The sequence below is a fragment of the Acomys minous genome (assembly GCF_964271855.1).
Source record: "Acomys minous genome assembly, chromosome: 7".
Classification (NCBI taxonomy): domain Eukaryota; kingdom Metazoa; phylum Chordata; class Mammalia; order Rodentia; family Muridae; genus Acomys; species Acomys minous.
In genome coordinates, this window is record NC_140488.1 from 103,718,626 (window position 1) to 103,740,609 (window position 21,984).

General features: G+C 40.5%; 1 protein-coding gene across 6 annotated transcripts in view; it reads right to left on the reverse strand.

Annotated features, from left to right (window-relative positions):
- WNK3 (WNK lysine deficient protein kinase 3) overlaps positions 1–21,984 on the reverse strand; it is a 104,593-nt gene that overhangs the window by 60,179 nt on the left and 22,430 nt on the right. For all 6 annotated transcript variants that reach the window (XM_084790010.1, XM_084790005.1, XM_084790006.1 and 3 more), the window contains exon 2: positions 6,636–7,274. In XM_084790010.1, coding sequence (XP_084646136.1) covers positions 6,636–7,172 — 537 coding nt within the window. In that variant the 5' untranslated portion in view covers positions 7,173–7,274. The remainder of the gene's footprint in view (positions 1–6,635; positions 7,275–21,984) is intronic.

The window sequence follows — 21,984 nt, forward strand, 5'->3', positions numbered from 1 at the left end:
GCTATGAACACATCTACATACCATCAATGTCTTAAGAGCTTTAGGATATAGTTTGGTGGTAGAATGCTTACATTATCACAAAATGAATTGACAAAAAGTCATAAAATAGATAAGAAATCCCCAAGTTTTCATATCTAGAAGATCTCTAAAAATCAAAACAAGAATAATAAAAAGGTAATGAGATTTAAGATATTTATTCCAGTTTAATTTCTGAATTGTGAAAACAAAACTGCTCTAAGCTTCCAGATAGAAATATTGGGCTACTAGCCAGGCATGGTGGCAGTGGCACATGCCTGTAATTCCAGCATTCAAGGAGGCAGAGATAGGCAGATCTCTGAGTTCAAGGCCAGCCTGGTCTACAAAGCAAGTCCAGGACAGACAAAACTACACAGAGAATCACTGTCCCTATATCATATAAGGATCAGAGACTCAAATTTTACAGGAAGATATATATTATCAACAGGAAATGATAAGTCAATCTTTCTTATATTTGTACTGTTGCATCTATCTATAACCTTATTGATTTTGCCAAAATAACAATAATATTGACAGTGCTGAAAGTCATGACTATCTCATACTAGATTTTCATAAAAACAGCTTTATTATCCTAGAACTTCAAAGACTATTTTGTTTTAAATAAGTTGTTTAAAATTAAGTAATTTCCATACAGAATTAGTTTTGCTTTTTAATTAGGGGTATTTATGGAATTCGGGTATCTTCTCAGTACATGCTAATACAATCATATGGCCTATTGACAAGTTTTCTCATATGGGTTTCTTCTTAACTTCCTTTTCCTCCTCCTATCCTTGTGTTTTTGGAGATATTAAACCTATGGCCTCATATATGCTTAGTTAGTATAGTAACTAAGCTATATTCCCTGTCTTGCTTTTAAATTCTTAAAACAGCAAAAAACTATCTTTGATCCACTGGTGAATTTTATTTGTTAAAAAAAAAATCAGCCAGGCGTGGTGATGCACACCTGTAATCCCAGCACTTGGGGAGGCAGAGGCAGGGGTATCTCTGTGAGTTTGAGGCCAGCCTGTTCTACAAAGTGAGTCCAAGATTGCCAAGGCTACACAGAGAAACCCTGTCTTGAAAAACCAACAGAAAGAAAAAAAGGATAAAGAGGGAACAGGAAGTAAGGGGAACAGGCAACCAATGACTGACCCAATGAGAGTCCCATGCCATGAGAAAGAACTCTCCCCTGACACTATTAATATTCTGCTATGCTTGCAGACAGAAGCCTGGCATAACTGTCATCTGAGAGGCTTCACCAAGCAGCTGATGGAAACAGATGCAGAGCCCCACAGCCAAACATTAGGTGGAGCTCGGGGAATCTTATGGAATGAGGTGGAGGAAGGACTGAAAAAGCCAGAAGGGTCAAGGACACCCTACAAAACGTACAAAATCAATTAACCTGGACCCATAGGAGCTCATAGAGACTGAACCAGCAACCAGAGAGCATCCATGGGATGGACCTAGGCCTCACACTCATATGTAACAGATGTGCAGCTTGGTCTTCATGTGGGACCTCTAACAGCAGGAACAGGGGTTGACTCTGTTGCCTGTCTTTGGATCCTTTTCCCTTAACTGGATGGCCTTTCTAGCTTCAATAGAAGAAAATGCACCCAGTCCTACTACAACTTGAGATAACAAGGCAGATTGATATCCATGGGAGGTCTCCCTTCCCTGAGGAGAAAGGGAAGGGATATAGGGAGAGAGGAGAAGGGCATGCACACAGTGCACAGACATACATGCAGGCAAAACACACACACACACACACATATTAGAATTAAAAATTAGAAGGCTGCATTTACATTTTATTCACATATATGTATAACAATAATAAAAATATAAAAGACCATGAATTTGAAAGGGAAGGGGAAAATATATAATTACATTTTAACAAAAATTTTTAGAAGAACAAAATAAAAGAGAGGAAAAGGGAAGAATGGGGAAAGGAGGTGGAGGGAATGAGGGGAGGGAGGAAAGAAAAAGGAAGGGAAAGAGGGAGTAGAAGGAGAGAAAAAAGAGGTGAAGGAAGGGGAGGGTGGGATATAAGTTCAGTACTAGAACATGTGCATGGCTCTGCGTTCCATATAACCAAAGAAAGAAATTTGTTTTTGCTTTGTTTGTTGAGAAAGGGTCTCATTATGTAGCTCTGGCTAACCTGGAACTAACTATGTAAACCAGGCTGGTCTCAAACTCAGGGATCTGACTGTCTCTGTCTCCTAAAGTGCTAGGATTTAAGGTGTGTGCCACCACTGCTCAACTAAAAATATTCCTAATTTTGATGAATACACATAAAACCATATCAGATGGAATACTCTCTTTGATCAGGTTACTTAATATACCTAAAACTCAGACACCAAAGAGTACCAAAACCTACCTGAGATGTGTTTCACAGTGCCTAAGATATTTACTAATCTAGCGAGGCAACCTCATAGGAGGAACAATCTGACAGATAACACTGTAGGCAAGTGGTTAAGATTACCTTATCATTAACATGCATCGACATCATGTACTCCTGCTATCGCAGACTCAGTAGAGGGACATCACTTTGTTGTATTCTTGACAAAAAATGCAGAGCTTAGCTGGCCCATCACAGCAGTGTGTGCTGTGATGCCATTATTTAAGAAGCAGAAACAGAAGGATTTTAGATTTGTGGTCAAACTGGCTTACTTAATAATTTCTTGGTCTTTGTAGGCTATGTAGTGAGAAAGAAAGATGGGAGGCAGGGTGCGGGTGGGGGCACAGGACTGCTAATACCCTTTGCAAGTTCAAAGAAAAACTAGAAAACAACTGTTAGAGAGAAAGGAGGCAACGTACAAAGTAAACACAACATACAAACATGGATGTGATCAAAGAACTGAAAAGAAGAGTATTTGTAAGGAAACTGATATATTCTGATTAAGTACAATATTTTACAGTGTATCTTTGTAACGCTTTTGTAAGTAGAAAGTCACCTGAAAATAAGTTCAAAAAGAAACGAGGTAGTAAAGGAGTAGTGCCTCTGTTTCTTTCTACTTCTCACCCTCTCATTTCCTTTAAACAAACCCATATTTAACAGCCCTTTCATCTTTTTGCTAACTCCCATCTCCAAGGCTTCTTCATACACTGACTATATTTCTTCTACTATAGGCTTTATGAAATCTGGCTGTGTCTGCTTTTGCTCTCTTTTTTCTGTCCCTAGCACTTAGTATAGGTCCAGCACGTTGCAAGGAGTGTTTATTTGTTAACTAATCGCCCCCTCCCATGACAACTATACTAGGTTGCACTCATTTCCTATTGCTACAGTACCAAATTAGCATAAACTCAGAGAATTAAAACACAGACATATTATCTTCCAGCAGTGGGAATCAGAAGTCTACACTGACTCAGGTGTACATGCAGGCAGAACACTGTATACGTAATAAAGAAATATTTAAAATAAAATAAAATAAAATTTTATCCAACAAATAACTTAAAATAACTCACAAAAATATTTAGGAATTAATGGTATTTCCCAGACCTGAGTTGTCCCCTTTCACCATTATCCTTTGCCATTTTGCAAAAGCATTTGTCTTTAGTTTAGATTTAATCAAGTTATACAATTTGTTAAACAAAGAGACTGGAACATACATATTTAATCAAGGTTTATCATCCCTAGATTCAAGATAATCTCTTTGGCCTAGAGCCTGCACTTAATATCCATGGCTGGATCTAGAACTAAACAGCACTGGGGGTAGCTTTAATGGAATTAAGTATATTCATTTTATTGGTGGTCCAAACAGAATCTAGACACATTTCTGAAAGGGTAATAAAACTATTTTAGAGGAAAAATTAAGTGCTCTACAGTGAATATTTTAAAATTGTATAGTTTTTAGGGGCTGGAGAGTTGGCCCAACAGTTAAGAGCACTGACTCCTCTTTCAGAGGATCCAGGTTCAATTCTGAGCACCACATGGCAGGCCACTACTGTCTGTTAATTCCCAGATCTGATACCCTCACACAGACATACTTTCAGGCAAAAATACTGGTGCATATAAAATAAAAATGAATAAGTTAAAAAACATGTTTTAGAAACTAGATCTGGCATCTAACGCAACATTTTTTTCTGCATTAATCTCCTAAATGTTGGAATTACAGGTATTAGCATCATGTTTAACCCTTAACCATGAATTTTTAGCTATTTCTTCTACTTCTACCTTATCTTGAATATAATCACCACTCTAATAAAAGGTACATAGAATGTTCACTCAACATGTTAAGCTATTTTTTTCTTTCTCTTTTTTGTTTGTTTGTTTGTTTTGAGACAGGGTTTCTCTGTGTAGCCCTGGCTGTCCTGGACACGCATTGTAGACCAGGCTGGCCTGGAACTCACAGAGACCACTTGTCTCTGCCTCCCTGAGTGCTGGGATCAAAGACATGTACTTCCATGCCTGGCTTGTACCTATTTTTTTCTTGGTGATGGTTTTGTTCTGTTTTGATTTTCAGTGGCATCTTTAGTTTAGTTCACAGACTCTAGCTGGAGTTGCTAGATATCTAGGTGCTATTGCAAGGAGGCCTGGTCTAGAGGTATAGCTCTGTTGGCTTTTCAGTCCCTGAAAATCAAATAAACTGGGCTTAGTGGTAGATGCTTGCAATCTCAGAACTTGGGAAGTGGAGACAGGAAGTTCAGAAGTTGAAGATCATTCTCAGTTACATAGTGAATTTGGGGCTAACCTGGAATATATCAAACTTTGTCTCAAATAAAAGATAATAAACTTCCTACCACTTAGACTACATTGCAATCTATCACAATGGCAACCAGAAGCACTTTATAGTGGGGAGAATCTGGGTATTTTATAGACACCCATACTTAAAGACACCATTAGAATTTAAACAGTAACTACCAATATCTAGTGGATGTCTTTATTCAGTCTTAGTTTTGTGGTTTGTTTGGTTGTTGCTGTGGTGGGTTTAAGGTAGGGTCTCATGGAGCCCAGACTATAGTCAAGGATGACCTTGAACTTCAAATCCTCCAGCTCCCCAGTACTAGAATTACAGGTATGTGCCACCATGTCTGGTAATATGTGGTGCTAAGATGGAACCCAACCCTTTGCTCATACGTGCCAGGGCAAGTACTGTACCAAACTGAGTCATATCCCCAGTCCCAAACTTAATGTTAAGCAATGCACATGAGTTGTTGATCCTTTTTTCATGAGTTGACTGAGGTTAGCAAGGCTTATTCTCCTTATATTTGACCTACATCTGCTTGAAACTATTCACATTATATGCTGTCCTATCCCTCATTTGTTACTAGTACTACATAAAAATGTCTATCAGAGAATAAGATATCTGGTAATTTAGTTATTCTTTTTTTTTAACATTTCTCCTCTCTAAACATTCTTGAGCTGACAAACCTCTGTAGATTTGGTAATTTCAGTATGCTGTAATTTCAAAGGCATGAGGATGGAATATCAATAAAAGTCTTGAAAGATTCAAGAAAAATCTTTCCTATTTGGAAAAATATCATGAATTTTACATGTGGTTTATAAGAAAAAAATAAAAAGCCAGACGTGGTGGAGCACGGCCTTTAATCAGGAGGCACAGGCAGGCGGATCGCTGTGAGTTCGAGGCCAGCCTGGTCTACAAAGTGAGTCCAGGACAGCCAGAGCTACACAGGGAGACCCTGTCTCAAAAAACCAAAAAAAATAAAACAATAAAAGTAGATACCATACTGAATACATTCTTACATACACTTAGTTACGTAGTGTAACAAACAATGAGGCATATAAGCTCAGTTCTCAAAATGAGATGTCAACAAGAATTTGCGGAATTTCCTAAAGCTAATAAAAAAAGTTCTCAAAGAATGTCATAGCACAGACTTTTTATTTTTAAAAACAGGAAAGGAAATCAAGCATGGTAGGTATATGCCTATGACTCTAGCATTAGAAAGGTTGAGACAGGAAGAAAGTCAGTGTGAATGCAGCCTAGGTTACATAGAGAATTGAGGGCCAGATCGGGCTACATACCCTGTCTCAAAAAAAAAAAGTAAACCAAAAATTATTTTGTGTTTCCAAAGGCTGAGCATTTTTATAGATCAGTGGTAGAGCACTTGTCTAGCATGTACAAGACCCAAAGTTTGATCTGAATGGATGAATCACTTGAATAAAGGGAAAAGGAGGGGTATAACTCAATGGCAGAATACTTTTATAAGGGTCTGAATTTATTCTCAGCACTGCAAAAGTTAAGATAAAAGGAAGACTGGTCTGTAAATGTATCTCAATGGTAGACTACTTGTCTAGCATGTGAAAGCTCTACATTCCATCTTCAGCATTGCTGAAGAAGAAGAAGAAGAAGAAGAAGAAGAAGAAGAAGAAGAAGAAGAAGAAGAGGAGGAGGAGGAGGAGGAGGAGGAGGAGGAGGAGGAGGAGGGGGAAGAGGAGGAGTTGACTACCACCATGTCATAGACGAGGAGCAGGAGAACAAAGGAGAACATGGAGGAGAAGATACTTTTTTAAAAGCTTGGCATGAGTTTCTAACAGGATCTAGAAAAGAACATAATTTCTAGAGGATGGTAGAAGGGCTCTACCCTCTCTTCATCCTGGATCATTCTGGCAGTTGGGGCAGCTCAATTTGGAATTCATTAAGCTAAGAAACTTATATACCCACCTGTAGTTCACACCAAGCAACTTCAACCCATGTTTCAGTGTCCAGTCCTTTATATACTGTTTTAAACGCTCCTCTTCCCAGCTCTATGTCAAACTTGAGAAACCTGCCACTCGGGGAAGTTGCCACAGCCTTCATTTCCGCTTCTTCTTCCATTTCCTTTTCATTTTTTTCCTTGAAGCAATCTTTTGAGGATTCTGAGGTTACCTTTGAACATTGCTCATTTTTAACTTCTTGCCCACCTCTTAGCACATTTGTAGGAAGTTTATCTACTCTTGACATATTTGCCGCAGCTTTTATTCTTTCATCTTTGGGGGACGATTTGGCAACTTTGTCATCTTCTGTCATTTCAACACTCTTTCGGAAAAATCTCTTTCTTTCAATGGTTTCCCCAGAAGCAGAGACGGTATTGGTTTTTTCTTTTATTCTAGCTTCTATGGTCAGAGGTGCAGCAACCTGAGCAACCCTATTTTCAAAGGAAACCCCATCGGGCTTCTCAGAGTCTTCTGTGCTAGCTGGCTCCCCAGAATCAGTGGCCATCGTAACTAAGGTTGGCACTAAACTTTTTCCTGTTTCACTCTTGAGTCCACTTACATCTCAGAACACACTTCCTTTTATGTGGTCATAGATTCCCATAGCAACCTGAATGAGGGAAAAGAGATAGTTTTAAAATCACCCTACATCAGAAATCATTAAGGAGAAAATAAGTCATCTGATTTTTAATTGTCCCCCCCCCCTCTCTCTCCCTCTCTCTCTCTCACTCAGGTTTTGCAGAACAAGGTTTCACTGTGTAAGTCTTGGCTGTCCCTAGACTGCTTAGACCAGGCTGCTCTTGAACTCACAGAGATCCATCCACCTGCCTCTGCCTCCTGAGTGCTGGGATTAAAGGCATATGCCACCTTATCTTCTTTAATATAGCTACAGTAACGAGTATAGCACTTGGCATATAGTTCAATATGTCTCCATACACAGGAACCTAGTTCTAAGCTCATCTCAATCCACCAAATTCAATACAGGTGCCCAAATCCTGGATTCACTTAGCTATACATAGTAAGTACAAATACCACAAGATTTCCAGAAGACTGCCTAAGATTCTGAATTCATCTAATAGTAGTTTAATTTGTGGTAAAACATATATAGAAATTGAACTATCTTAAATGTATAGTTACACGGCATTAATGCACTCACAATGTTGTGCTATCATCACTCCTTAAAACTTTTATTATGTGTGTGAGTTAGTTCTCTCCTTCTACTGTCATATGAGTTCCAGGGCCTAAACTCAAGCTGTCTTCATGGCAAGCACTCTATACACTGAGCCATCTTGCTGGGTCTATTATCACTTTAATCCATTTCCAAAACATTGTCATCATTATTTAAAAAAAAAAGATTTACTTATTACTATGTATACAGTGTTCTGCCTGCATGTACACCTGCAGGCCAGAAGAAGGCATCAGATCACATTACAGATGGCTGAGAGTCACCATGTGGTTGCTGGGAATTGAACTCAAGACCTCTGGAGGAGCAGTCAGTGCTCTTAACTGCTGAGCCATCTCTCCAGGTCCCCAATGTCATCATCTTAAACTGAAACTATATAGTCATTATAGAAAAACTTCCTATCCAGCTGAGTACTATGGAACGCACCTATAGTCCTAGTTCTTCAGGAAGCTGAAGGTGGAGCCCTGAGAGTTCCAGGCCAGTTTGGACAAACAAGCAAAACTAAGTTTTAAAAAAATTATTTTTTGTGCATTGGTGTTTTGCCTACATGTATGTATGTATGTATGTATGTATGTATGTATGTATGTGTGTGTGAGGCTGTCAGATCTTGAAGTTACAGACAGTTGTGAATTGCCATGTGAGTGCTGGCAATTGAACCCAGGTTCTCTGGAAGAGGTGTTCTTCACTGCTGAGCTATCTCTCCAAGACCCAAACTAATTTCTAAAACAGAAGAAAAGCAAGTTTTTAGGGGCTGAGAGTGTATCTCACTAGCAGAGTGCGTGCCTTGCATGTACAAAGTTCTGTGTATGACTGACTGTCAGAACTACCAAAAGAAAAATCTTACCCCAAAACTTCATTCTGCTCTCTATTCTGAACTTACTTATTCTACATAATTCATATAAGTAGACACACACAGTATTTGTGTCTGTCTTATTTCACTAACATGTTCATTTCTTTTTAAGATTGGTTAATAAATACATAAAAATATTCAGTATCTTTAGTAACCAGGACAATTAAAATCAAAACTACATTGAAATTCTTGGTTGGAAAGGTGGCTGCCTGCTCTTCCAAAGGTCCCAAGTTCTTTTTTTTTTCTTTTTTTTGTTTTGTTTTGTTTTGGGTTTTTTTTTTTGAGACAAGGTCTCTCTGTGTTAGCCTTGGCTGTCCTGGAGTCACTTTGTAGACCAGGCTGGCCTTGAACTCACAGCAATCCTCCTGCCTCTGCCTCCCGAGTGCTGGGATTACAGGCGTGCGCCACCACGTCCAGCTCGGTCCCAAGTTCAATTTCCAGCAACCACATGGCGGTTTACAATCATCTGTAATATGATCTGATGCCCTCTTCTGGCCTACAGGTGTACACGCAGGCAAAACACTGTACACATAATAATAAATAAAGAAATCTTAAAAAAAAAAAAAAGAAATTCCATCCTACCCTAGTAAAAGTGCCTATCATCAAGAAAACACAAAACAGGTCAGCAGTTAAGAGCATTTACTGGTCTTGGAGAGGATCCAGGTTCAGTTCCCACACCCACATGGTGGCTCACACTGCTTCTAACTCCAGGTCCTAGAGTTCCCGAAATTTCTTCTGACCTCTCTGGACTCCTCCACCAATGTGGTGCACACACATACACTCAGGCACACACACACATAAGACAAAATAAATGCATAAAAAATACAAAACAAAATTATGAAGATAGAGGCATTTAAATTAGTACAGCCACTATAAAACCTAGTACAGTGGTTCTTCAAAAAATTAAAAATAGAACTACTGTATAATCCAAGTTTCTGGTATGTACAAAAAGTCAAAGTCAGATTATTCTCTACAAGGCATGTTGGTGTACACTTATAAGCTCAGTATTTAGGATGGAGATGGGGGGGCGCTGCATAATGAGATAGTCTAAAATAAATAAGGAAGTGAGGGAGAGAAGGAAGGAGGGACTTCTTCCCTCCTTACTATAACATGCACTGATGGTATACTACTAAGTTATATGCCCTGATGACACAACTAAAGTTAAAAGAAAACAATGTGCATCATGTATTTTCAAATGGGGAAACACACGAAACATACCTGTGTGTATTCATGTACACATGCATGTGGGAAATGCAAGTTGGTGTACATTGTCTTCTTAAATAGCTCCCCATTTTTTGGAGAGCGGATCTTACTATTTAGTCCTGGCTGTCTAGAACTGTGTAGACCAGGCTGGCCTCCAACTTACCATACCGCTCTCTTCTGAGATATAAAGAAAGCAGTTATAACACTACTAATTAGGAATCCAGGAGGACAGCATGCATAGTTTCCGTGCACTACTTTGCTGCTTATTTTACGTTTGAGATTTTTCAAAAAGAAATATCTCAGAAGGCTGGGGCAGTGGCTCTCCTAGTGAAGTGCTTACGTGGCAAGCACAAGCACCTAAGTTTCGAGCCTCAGCATCAGCACCACTGTAGAGGCCAGGTGCAGCAATGCATGCTTGTAACTCCAGTGCTGGGGAGCCAGAGAAGGGAGAATCCTTGGGATGTGCTGGCTAGCTAGCACAGCCAAACCTGAAAGCTTCAGCCTCGGTGTCTTCAAATATAAGGCAGAAGGCTGAGTGTGGGGGCACATGCCTTCAATCGCAGAGCTCTGGAGATAGAGGCAGGCCGACCTCTGACTGCTCTACGTGGTTTTGGCAACCAGGCTGACATATAAGACCCCGAACCAGAAAAAGGTGTTAGGCGATTAAAGAAGACTTCTGTTCTCCACACACATGTGCACATGAATACACACATATACCACACAAACATACAAAGACTTCAATAATCAGACAAAACTCATTTATACAGCTTAGATATAGCAATCTGAGTATGAAAACAATAAAGAAAAGGGCTGATAAAATAGCTCAGTGGACATGTGGACATACATGTGGCGGTCATAAGACAGTTTTCTGGACTCACTTCTCTCCTTCCAGCAAGCACATGCTGGGGACTGAACTCAGCTTGTCAAGCTCAGCGGCAGGTATTTTTACTCACTGAACCATCTCCCCATCCCCTGAACTTCCTTTTATAATCACTTGTTAAATTATATGTATAGATTCATGAGGGCTGAAGAGATGGCTCAGAGGTTAAAAACACTGGCTACTCTTCCAGAGAAACCGAATTCCCAGAGTCACATGGTGGCTCACAATAGTCTATAACTGTGTTCCAGGGGATCTACCACCCCTTCCTGGCCTCTGTGGGCACAACGCATACATATGGTGCACAGACAGACATATATACAGAAAAAGGCCTATACAAATACAAATAAAAACTTAAAAACTATACATAGAAATTTTACACATTTTTCCTGAATGTATATTTCACAAGCAGAATGGCTTGTTTCTATTGCTGTGATAAAATGCCATGACCAAAGCAATTTGTGGAGGAAAGGGTTCACTTCATCTTACACTTCCGAGTACCAGTACACCATTGAGGGAGGTCAAGACAGAAACTTAAATAGGGCAGAAACCTAGAGGCAAAACCACGAAGGGGTGCTGCTTATTGTCTTGCTCCCCACAGCTTGCAAGCCCTGCTTTCTGAAACAATTCAGAACCACTGGCATCACAGTGAACTGGGCCTTGCCACATCAATCATCAATCAAGGAAATGCAACACAGGCTTGCCTACAGGTGACTGCATTTTTTTTTTCTGATTGAAGTTCCCTCTTCCCAGGTGATCACAGCCTGTGTCAAGTTGACAAAAAAAAATTAATAATAATAATAAGCAGCAGCACAAGGAAAAGGGTTTTTAAAAACCACAATAAAAAGCCGGGCGTGGTGGCGCACACCTTTAATCCTAGCACTTGGGTGGCAGAGGCAAGCAGATCGCTGTGAGTTCGAGGCCAGCCTGGTCTACAAAGTGAGTCCAGGACAGCCAAGGCTACACAGAGAGACCTTGTCTCGAAAAACAAAACCAAAACAAAAAACAAAAAAATATAAATAAACAAATGAATATTGCTGGGCAATGATGACATGTGCCTTTAATCCCAGCACTCGGGAGGCAAAGGCAGGCAAAATCTGTGAGTTTGGAGGACAGCCTGGTCTACAGAATGAGCTCTAGAATAGCCAAGGCTACACAGAGAAACCATGTCTTTCTGGTATAATAAAACAAACTTAAACAGAAAGAAAAGAATATGTCATGAGGAAAGATACACAGATAAATGAAATGAAAAAAAAAAGACTAAAAATAAACCCATATATTGATGGTCAAATAATTTTAATAAGAATGCCATGAAAACTCAGAGAAAGAATAGTCTTTACAACAATTGCAGTGGCTCACCATGGGGACCAAATGGAACTCGGAGACAACTTTCAAGAGTCTCCTCTCCTTTTATCATGTACGTCCTAGGAGCAGACTCAGGCTGTCAGATTGGTAGCAAGCACCTTTACCCAGGAAGCCATCTCACTGGACTAAGATTTTTTTTTCCTTTAACTTCTTATTTTGAAATAATTTTTCAGTTGGGAAAGAACTTGCAAGAATATACAAAGAATACAGTATAATCTTCACCCACATTCTCCAAATACTAACACTTTAAGAGAGGTATTTTTAAAGTAAGACTAATGATACTTATTCACTTGACCTAAAGGTCACTTATGCAGAAACAGCAAGACCAGAAACCCAGAAGACAGACTTCTAAACAGCCCGAAATAGGTAAAGTTATATGGTTATTTACAAAAACCTTCACTCTTTTGGAGTGTAGCTTTTTTTTTTTTAACTGAAATCCTAGTGAGGCAGTGGTGGTACACACTTTTAATCCCAGTAATCAAGAGGCAGAAGCCAGCCTGGTGTACAGAGCTAGTTCCAGGAGAGCCAGAGCTACACAGAGAAACCTTGTCTCACAAGAAAAAAAAAAACTGAAATCCTAAGAAAATGTATGACTGTAATGCCAGCACTCCAAGGTGAAGGTAACAGGAGAATCAAAAATTGAAGCCACCTTCAGCTACATGAAACTAAAACAAACAAACAAAAACACAGAGAACATGGAAATTCTGATGGACATGGTAACACATACCTGTAATGCCCAAGTATAGAAAGGTGCTGCAGAGCTGGGTGGTGGTGGCGCACACCTTTAATCCCAGCACTCGGGAGGCAGAGACAGGTAGATCACTGTGAGTTCAAGGCCAGCCTGGTCTACAAAGTGAATCCAGGTCAGCCAAGGCTAGAAACCTTGTCTCAGGGGAAAACAACAACAACAAAAACGGAAAAACAGAAAAAAAAAAGAAAAGAAAAGAAAAAAGAAAAAGAAAAAGCAAGCAAGCAAACAAACGAAAAACCCAGAAAGGTGCTGCTAAACAATCGTGAGTCAAAGGTCAGCCTGGCAATCCCTGGCGCATGCCTTACATACCCAGCTACCCAGAGGCTGAAGCAAAGGGATCAAAACCTGCAAGATCGGCCAGGACAACATAGCAAGATCCTGTCCTAAAAGAAAAAGTTGAAGAGGGCCAGGTTGTAATTCTAAAATAGAGCAATGGCCTAGCATGTGGGAGGCCCTTCATTTAACCCTCACTACTCAGCAGAAAATTTGGATGCCTTTTTTGTTTTGGGGGGATTTTTGGTTTGGTTTGGCTTTTGGTTTTTCAAGACAGGGTTTCTCTGTGTAGCCTTAGCTGTCCTGGACTCTGTAGACCAGGCTGGCCTGGAACTCACAGAGATCCACCTACCTCTACCTCCTGAGTACTGGGATTAAAGGCGTGCCATGCCACTGCGCCTGGCCTCTGAAATCTTTTTAATACTCTGAAAAAATTAGACTTTAATTGTATGAATGTTTTGCCTGGTAGACAGCATCAGATCCCCTGGAACCAAAGTTATGGACAACTGTGAGCCATTATATGGGTGCTGGGAACAGAACCCAGGTCCTCTGCAAGAGCAAGGAGTGTTCTGAATCACTGAGCCATCTCTCCAGCCCCCAAAGACCGAAATAATGATTTTTTTAAAGCACTTATTTTATGTGTATAGTTGTCTTGCCTCCACATATGTCTGTGTACAATGTGCATGCCTTTTGCCCTCAGAGGCCAGAACATCAGATCCTCTGGAACTGCAATTACAGATGATTATAAGTTGCCACACGGTCGAACCAGACCCTCTGAAAGAGCAGCCAGTTCTCTCCCATTTAGCCATCTCTCCAACCCCCAAAACACTGAAATCTTATTCAAACTCTAATATATTTTGAAAAGCCCAATTCCATCATATCAAATACAAAGGGATATTTTATGAGGTAACAATTATAAGCCTATACACACAGATATTTAGCAATCATGCTTTCTTAATACACAAACTAAAACCTAACAAACTGAAGAGGTGACCAAACAGTTCAATAACAAAATATTTGGACAATACTATCAAACAACCTGACCTAGCTGACATCTGTAAAACACTCTCTTTACCAAGAGCAAATATGAATTCCTTTCAAACATAGATGAGGCATCTCTAGAACACATCATATGCTATGCCATAAAACAAGTATCAGTAAGATATGTTCTCTTCTACAACAGAACAATTCGATTAGGGGCTGTAGCTTAGTTGGTAGAGTGCTTAGCTAACATGAAGGAAGCCCTGAGTTTGAGGCCCAGTACCACATTAACTGGGCATGGTGATGCATGCCTGTAATCTCAGGACTTAAGACATGGAGGTAAGATCAGGCATTCAAGGTTATTTCTCTACATAGAGAGTCGAAGACTACACGCCTGGGCTGCATGAGCAGAGGGAAGAAGAAAAGAAAGAAGGGAGGCAGGCCTGCTAAGGAAAATAATTAAACTAGAAATTAGCAACAGAGAAATAATGGACATAGAAATCAGTGGAAAAATTAATCAAAGGCTAAAAGTAAGCCTTAATGTTTCTTGTCAGGTGATTTTCAACAAAGGAACTAAGACTATTCAATCAATGGGTAAATGGCAGTATTTTTCAGCTAAAGGAACTAGAAAACTTAATGTGTAAGAATAAAATTGGACCCTTATCCCACATCATACAGAGAAATTATGTTTAGAATGGACCACAGGCCTAAGAGGAAGAACTAAAACTATAAAGCTCTTCAAAGAAAACACCAGAATAAATCTTGGTTATCCTGGGCCAGGCAAAATTTCCCAGCTGTAACAACCAAACATAGTATCAATAAAAGAGAACACTGACAGGAGGCTACAGCAGGCTATCCATGAATTGACAGCCAGCCAAAACTAAATAAAGACCAGTCTGAGTTACATAGTCGGAATGTGTCTTGACACAGGGGTGGGGTGTGGGGGTGTGGGGGATCATTGGTTAAAAGCACTGGCTACTAATTCCAGGCGACACAGGCTCAATTCCCAGCAACCACATTGGAGTCTGGTGTCTGAAACCTCAGTTCCTGGGAATCTAATTCCCTCTTTGGCCTCCTTGGGTACCAGGCATGCACATGGTACAGACATACATACAGATAAAACACCCATATACAGATATTTAAAAAGTAACAGAGCAAGTCTACAAGTTAGTATAAGAAAGGAAGGGAAGAAATTATCTCATAAAAATGTTAAGCCTTTGTGCTTCAAAGAATATCATTAAGGAAGTAGAAAGGACAACCCATAAAGTAGGAAAGAATTATATGCAAATAAGATACAGCAGATCTCTTGTGAGTTTGAGACCTGCCTGGCCTACATGGTGAGCTCTAGGCCAGCCAGAGATACATAGTTTTTTCATAAAACAAGCAAACAAAGAATACATGAAAATTTCTTAAAATGCAATAATGAAAAGGCAAACAAATTTTAAAATCTGCAGCTTTGCATGTTCAAGGCCCTGGGTTCAATCATCAGCATTCTATCCCCTCAAAATGGGGATGTTAGAATATTTTTCTAAGAAACATGCAGCAAAGTCTCTCACATCTCTAGTTTTACTTTCACAGTTTCAGTCACATTCTTCAGTAAACTACAGTCCAAAAGTAATAGAAAATTCTGGGAATAAAAGTAGGCATGGTTGCTGGGTAGTGGTGGCACACGCCTTTAATCCCAGCACTCGAGAGGCAGAGGCAGGTGGATTACTGTGAGTTCAAGGCCAGCCTGGTCTGCAAAGTGAGTCCAGGGCAGCCAAGACTACACAGAGAGACCCTGTCTCAAACAAACAAAACTCTGTCTCAAAAAAACAAACAAACAAATAACAACAACAAACTAGGCATGGTGGCCCACACCTAAATCCCAGTAATCAGGAAGCAAGAGGACTGCAAGTTTAGTGTAAGCTACATGATGATACCTCAAAAAAAAAAAAGCCCACAAACAAACAAAGTGGGTGGGGCACGGGTGAGATGAGTTGTGTGGTAAAGGCACTGTCCACCAAGCCTGACAATCTGAGTTCAATCCTCTGAACGCACATGGTGGAAGGAGAGAACTGACTCCCAAAAGGTGTCCTCTGGATTCCATAGTAGTACATGCTAGTGCCCACACATGTAAATAATGTAATAAAAGTTAAAAGAAATTAGGCCATTGCTTTCTGTCTAAGTCTAAAGACCTCGATCCAGATCCTCAGTATACATGTAAAACTAGGTAAACTGGGCTGGGCATAGTGGTGCACGCCTTTAATCCCAGCGCTTGGGAGGCAGAGGCAGGCGGATCACTGAGTTCAAGGCCAGCCTGGTCTTCAAATCGAGTCCAGGACAGCCAAGGCTACACGGAGAAACCCTGCCTTGCAAAACAACAACAAAAACAAAAGCAAAAATACCAGGAAGAAGCAAAACCATTACATTTATATAAACTTATTATAGCATAGTCTTACTTTTCTACTGCTGTGATCAAATGCCATGACCAAGGCAATCTATGCAGAAAAGGATTTCTTTGGGCTTACGGTTCCGGAGATTAGAATCTATTATGATGAGGCAGTGCAGCAGCAAGCAGCAGACTGTGAGATCTCATCTCCAACAGGAAGCAGAGAGAACAAACTCGAAATGGTGGAGTCTTTTGAACCCTAGGAGTCCACCCTAGAGGCAAGCATACTTCCTCCAATAAAGCCACAGCTCCTAGTCCTCCTGCAAACAGACCCCAACTAGGGATCAAGTATTCAAATGCCTGAGACTTACGGGAAACAAGTCATTCAGACCACCCCAGTCCACTCCCTGGCTGCTCAGTCTGTGGCACAACAGGAATTTAATTCTATTTCAACAGCCCCTGTAGTCTTCTCAGTATCAACATACTTTAAAAATCCAAAGTCTCTTCTTAGACTCATGACTATCTTTTAACTGTATCCCCCAGTAGAATCAAAAATCAAAACACAGATCACATACTTCCAACATACAATGGCACAGAATATGCATTACCATTCCAAAAGAGAGGAAGGAGAGCATGGTGAGAAAACATTAGACCAAAGCAAAGCCAAAACCAAAGCAAAAACCAGCAGGGCAAACTCCAAATCCTGTGGCTCTATGTACAATGTCAAAGGGCTTAGATGGCCCTACCCTTCCAGCTGTGCTGACTGCAGCACACTTCTCTCTTGGGCTGCTTTCCACTCCCAGTATGCAGCTCTTCCTGGCAGTTATCTCAGGACTCTGGCATCTCCAACATCCTGGAGTCTCCAAGGCAATCCAGGCTTCACATTCACAGCTTCACACAATGGCCTCTCTGGGTCTCTGTGCTGGGACTCGCCCTGCCTTGTGTCTGGCCTCAGTGGCTCTCCAGACTCTCTGCCAGAGCAGCAAGTACTCTTAACTGCTGAGCCATCTCTCTAGTCCCTCCCCTACTTTTTTAATTAGCCTCGGGCACATTCTTAGGACAGAGGAAGAGAGATCACAGAAGATTCCAGAGCCCCTTTACTCCTGCATCCTTCATGAACTTAAAGCCAGACTCATACCATCATTTGGGGTGAACTCTAGTGCCCTTAAATCACATTTGTAGCAGCTTTGATTTGCTGTTCCCTATTAGGAGCAGAAAACTCCTTAGGCTTTTTCTTCTTACAAGGTAAAAGCTTAGCTGGGTGGGGTGTTGGTCCGAAGGCACCGCTGCCTTTTCCCCATTGCAGATCAGGCCTTGCCTTTATCATAAGCCTTAATCACAAACACAAGCCTGGGCTGTAGTTTCTCTGCAAACTGTAGGTTTTGTATTTCTTTCTGCTCCACTCACTCTTTTTCACTATAGGTCTCCATAAGAGTGATTACTAATAACCACACAATTGTTATTATCTTGAAATCTCCTCCGCCAAAGAAATTAGCCTATTACTTTTTTGAAGATTTATTTTACTTTATTTTATGTGCATGAGTGTTTTGTCTGCATGTATCTATGCACACTACATATGTGCCTGACAGCAGACACCAGAAGAGGGTTCTGGATCCCCTACAACTGGAGTTATAGACTGCTATAAGCTGCCATGTGGTTGCTGGGAACCAAACCCAGCTCTCTGCCAGAGATACAAGAATAGGTTCTATCCCTATTCTTCCCCCTGTGAAACTTTTGGAGCTGGGCCTTTGAAGTCCGCATAGATCTCAGCACTACTGTCTTCCAAAGTCCTTCTGGGATTGAGCACTGACCTCTGCTTATAGCATCAACCAGTTTTCTAGTTCAAAGTCTTCCACATTACTAAAAAACAAACTAAATAGTCAGGCTGATCATGGCAATTACCCACTTCCTGGCACCAACTCCTATCTTAGTTTCTTTTCTAGAGCTATAAGACACCATGCCCAAGGCAACTTCAAAAAGAAAGCATTTATTTCGGGCTTACTGTTCCAGAGGTATACTATTCCATCAAGGTGAGACAGCAAGGCAGCAAGTAGCATGCATGGTGGCTGGAGCAGCAGCTGAGGGCTTCCATCTCACACAGGAAGCATAGAGAACAAACTCGAAATGGCACAAATGTTCTGAACCCTCAAAGCCCATCCCCAATGGCATACTTCCTCCAGCAAGGCCTTCTAATTGTCCCCAAGTAGCCACCAACTAGTCCAAGTATTCAAATGTCCAAGGCATATAAGGGACATTGTCTCATTTGAACCACAAGCATATTTTATAGTAATAGTAGTAAGTCAGATGTTAAGGTATACACCGAACATCTCAGTACCCAAGAAGCTGGAGTAGAAGGACTGTGGAGTTGTGGGTACCATGGGCTATGAACAAACAAACAAAAAGTAGTGACAATATTTTACCCTTTTAAAACCATTACAAAATGCAAATCACAACCTGGATCTTCAATAATTTGGGTATCTTCTCTTACACAAAGATTTAGTTGAGTTTTGTGAAATTAGTTCTTAATCTCCAATTTTACATAGATTCTGGGGATCAAACTCAGGCCACTAAAAACAAAAAACAAAAAAATTCAACCAAACAGAAAACAAACAAATGAAAACTCAGGCCACCAGGCTTGTAATGCAAGCACCTTTCTCTGTTGATCCATCTTTCCAGCAGCAGTCGGGTTTTTTATTTTTTATTTATTTTTTATTTTTTTGCTTTTCAAGACAGTTTTTCTGAGTAGCCTTGCCTGTCCTGGAACTCACTCTATAGACCAGGCTGGCCTCGAACTCATAGAGATCTGCCTGCCTCTGCCTTCCAGGTGCTGGGATTAAATGTATGTGCCACCACCACGTAGAGACAGCCAACTTTGAATAGAATGATAAAGTAGAACTAAAGTTATTTTGTTATAATTGTTATATATTATTATTGGCCTGTTGACGCTTGTTTTTAAATTCTACTTTATTTCGGGCACTGAAGTCTCTACCTCCCTTCCACCAACACCGTAACCCTGGGTATGAGAAAGAAGGTTAGTGGGGAGAGGAGGCGCAGACCCCTTTACTTCTGGCTGTTTAGGGTCAAACTCAGCAAGCGGTCTCCTCTGAGCTGCTGAGTTGAAACATTTCTCTCCATCCATCTCTAAGCTGCCACACCATCCATCTCTGGTCTCTCTAAACTGCTACATGCCACACACCACACTTATTCTCTCTGGGCTTTAGTTTTTTCTCCCCCAGGAGTCCTTGACCACGCCCCCTTTCATGCTGCATGAAGCAGGCTATTACCAGCTGGCAAAGACCACACCCCACGGGAGGCAATTATTAGCTGTAGGTGTTCTAAAGCCCAAATTAAAATCCCACACTTGGGATTAAAACAAAAACATATTTACATAACTAAGTTTACAAAGAACCCAAAACTTCCATTACATTGGCCTACATTACTACTTAAACTTTATCCTATGTATGTATACATCTGAAAACACTTTTAATAAGATAAAGAACTGTGGTTTTAGCCATGTACTAAGAGACTTAGGTCCTGTACAGGTAAAAAGATTACTGCCCAATATTAACAACATTACTCATTTGGAAAATGCAAATCCAAGAGGATGGCTACAATAAGAAAAGATTGCAACTGGCATTAACGAAGATGTGGAGAAAATAGATCCCTTCATTCATTGCTGATGGAAATGTAAAATGGTGCAGATAAACAAGGATCATTGTGTGGTTGTTCTCCAAAAAGTTAAACAGAGTTACCATATGAAACCAAAGCTTGTTCACAAAAAATGGGGAAGCCCTGGGTTTTCCCCCCAGTGCATATAAAACCAGACATGGCAGACCAACAAAATGGATCAGTTTGACAAACCTGAGTTAAATCCCTGGGATTTACATAGTGGAAGTGGAGAACCAACTCCTACAGGTTATCTTCTGACTTCTACATGAGTGCTGTGGCACAAGTACACACACACACACACACACACCACACACACACACACACACACACACAGAGAGAGAGAGAGAGAGAGAGAGAGAGAGAGAGAGAGAGAGAGAGAGAGAAAGAGAATAAATAAGTGTTTATTAGTTAAAAAAGGAAAAAGACCGGGCTGGAGAGATGGCTCAGTGGTCATGAGCACTGGCTGCTCTTCCAGGGATCTGAGTTCAGTTCCCAGCAGCCACGTGGCAGCTCACAGCTGTCTGTACCTCCCGCTCTAGGGATCCAGCGCTCCCTTCTGGCCTCCACAGGCACCAGACACACAATCTGATAAAACGCCCATACACATAAAATAAGTTTCAATGTTTTAAAACTTAAATGTTATATGTGTGTGTCTGTACATATGTAAAAAAGATACAGTAGCATATGCTTGAATTTCAGCATTTGGGAAGCAGAAAGATCAGAGTCCAAGGTTATCCTCCAGCCCATAGCAAATTGAAACCAGTGTAGGTTACATGAGACTCTGTCTCAAAAGAAAGGGAAGGGTTCAATGGGTAAAGGTGCTTGATACACAAGCTTGGAAACCTGAGTTTAATTACTGGAAACCACATAAAGATAGAACGAACCCCAGACTCCACAGAGTTGCCCTCTGACCTCCTCATATGTGTTGTGGAATGCATCTCCCCCATATCACTCATGTATACACACAAACATATGTACACAATAATAACAAAAAATTGTAAACAAAGATGCATAGCAGCACTATTCATATAGCTCATTAATAGAGCTTTAAAATATGTTTAAAAATAGCCAGGTGTGGTGGCGCACATCTGTAACCCCAGCACTTAGGAGGCAGAGGCAGGCAGATCACTGTGAGGTCGAGGAAGAGTCCAGGACAGCCAAGATAACATAGAGAAACCCTGTCTTGAAAAAAAATGTATGTTTAAAAATATCTTATTCAGCAATACAAAGGAATACCATGCATGCTTACAAAAGTAAGTCTTGACAATGTTATACTAATTGAAATCAGCCAGAGAAAAAGGCCACATACTTCATAATTTTGTTTATGTTAATTGCCTAGAAATTAAAATCTATAGGAACAAAAGATAATGAGTAGTTAACTAGGGCTAGAGCAATAGGATAAATGACCATGTGTGATCTTTGGAGGTAATGGTATACTTTAGTCAGGCTTTGCCTTGCTGTGATAAAATATCTTACAACTTAAAGGGAACAAGATTTATTATGGCTCACAATCAGAAGCTTCAGTCTGTCAGAGCAAAAGACCATGGTAAGACAGTTCATATCATGATAGCTAGAAAGTTCTAAGAGATGGGTATAATAATACATGCCTTTAATTCCAGCACTCAGGAGGCCGAGGCAAGAGGATCTCTGTGAGTCTGATGCTGGCCTGGCCTACAAAGTGAGTTTCAGAGCATGGAGTGATATGCGGTGAGAACCTGTATCAAAAGGAAAAAGTAAGGAGAATGGTTGTGCTGCAAGATTTCTCCTTTCCTCCCTCTTAGTCTACGAAGGCCCCCA